This window comes from Lycium ferocissimum, chromosome 3, assembly GCF_029784015.1.
Source record: "Lycium ferocissimum isolate CSIRO_LF1 chromosome 3, AGI_CSIRO_Lferr_CH_V1, whole genome shotgun sequence".
Taxonomy (NCBI): Eukaryota; Viridiplantae; Streptophyta; class Magnoliopsida; order Solanales; family Solanaceae; genus Lycium; species Lycium ferocissimum.
Window position 1 is genome coordinate 9589976 of NC_081344.1, and position 1433 is coordinate 9591408.

The following is a 1433-nucleotide window of genomic DNA, read 5'->3' on the forward strand; positions in this document are numbered from 1 at the left end:
TTGGAAGCAAAAATGAAAAGAGAAAAGAAGAAAAGGACAGAGCCATTAAGTGTGTAAGCCTGTGGTATTGAATTGGATCAAGAAATCAATTGTCAGGTCCAAGAATTTTCTAAACTTCTTGTGTGAACTCAATGACCCAAAAGTCTTCACCGTACCAACTTTCTGTTCTTATGCTTCCAATAAATCTACTAATGGGGGACTTCATGGAGACACCTTTAATTTTCAACTCCCTGAAAATACCAATTTCACGTACCTTTCATCATTTCCTATCAAATAGTACTTCTTTTTCACCAATTAATGCCACTTTTTATTGTTTTTTTCCTTCACTAAACAATCATCACTCACACAAAGCAAAAGCAACATGGCTAAAACTTCAAAGAATGATGGAGGTTCGGTTAACTGTTTTTCGGGCAATATTCTTCGCCGAATTCTTTGCAGTGGAAGCCTTCCAACACACCCTTGTGATCAATTTATTATTTCCGAACCAAAAATTGTACAATTTGATCATTCTTCTGATGATCAGAAAGTTGTCAATAGTAGTCCAGGACTTGTGGCAAGGTTAATGGGATTAGAGTCAATACCTGTTCAAAGGACTTTTGGTTCGTTTCTACGAAGCAGATCAGTCAGCTCTCTTGAAACTTACATGCCACAATTAGATCTAGCTGAAAAATTTCACCATAGAAGAGTAAGAACATCAGTGTCTTTTCGCGAAATCCTAACGTTTGATCAAGAAAAACCTGAGCCTGAGAAGTCTTGTAACTGTAGGAAATTAGATGTTTGTAGAAAACAAAATGTGAGGAACCAGAGGAATAAAAGCATACGTATCGTGTCGAACAGAGTAAAACCTCTGTTTAATTCGGAAGATTCAAGGTCAAAGCATATTCAAGCTGCTACGCCAGGCAAGTTTTCATGAACTATTTACACCAATACTAAAAAAAAAAAACCGCAAATTTCCGATGGACGCTCCTGTTGTAATGCCATTGGAAATATTGAACTTCTAACACCCCCCCCCCCCCGCTTCCCCCAACCAAAAAAAAAAAGAAACTGTCCAAAACATTTTTCACGAGTTAATTTCCAATGAAATTCATTGTGAATTCGTGTTCTTTTAGTAGCAACTGAAATTGCCAAGAAAAAAAACACATATTGCAAGAAAAATGACATAATTAGTTGTTAATGAACTTAATCCCATGTTCCCAAATATAAGAATGTTCAATACATCTGGTCAAACTTCTGCTAGACTTTCAAAATCTTATACTGTACGTAGGGTCGCTTGTTTAGTGTGGTAAGGTGATCTAAAGCTCCATATAAGATCCATCACATTTTTTTGCAGTGTTTGGGTTTTTTCTTTTTTCTTTTCCTTTATAAATAATAATACTCAAGTAAGTTATGTGGGAATTATTTAATTAGTATATTACGCGGGATAAATGTGGAAT

General features: G+C 35.6%; 1 protein-coding gene across 1 annotated transcript; it reads left to right on the top strand.

The window, feature by feature from the left end:
• Positions 1-207: 207 nt before the first annotated feature.
• On the top strand, positions 208-938 carry LOC132049630 (uncharacterized). Its single transcript, XM_059440502.1, has one exon. The coding sequence runs from the start codon at positions 362-364 to the stop codon at positions 911-913; it is 552 nt and encodes a 183-aa protein (XP_059296485.1). The 5' UTR covers positions 208-361; the 3' UTR covers positions 914-938.
• The last annotated feature ends 495 nt before the right edge of the window (positions 939-1433 follow it).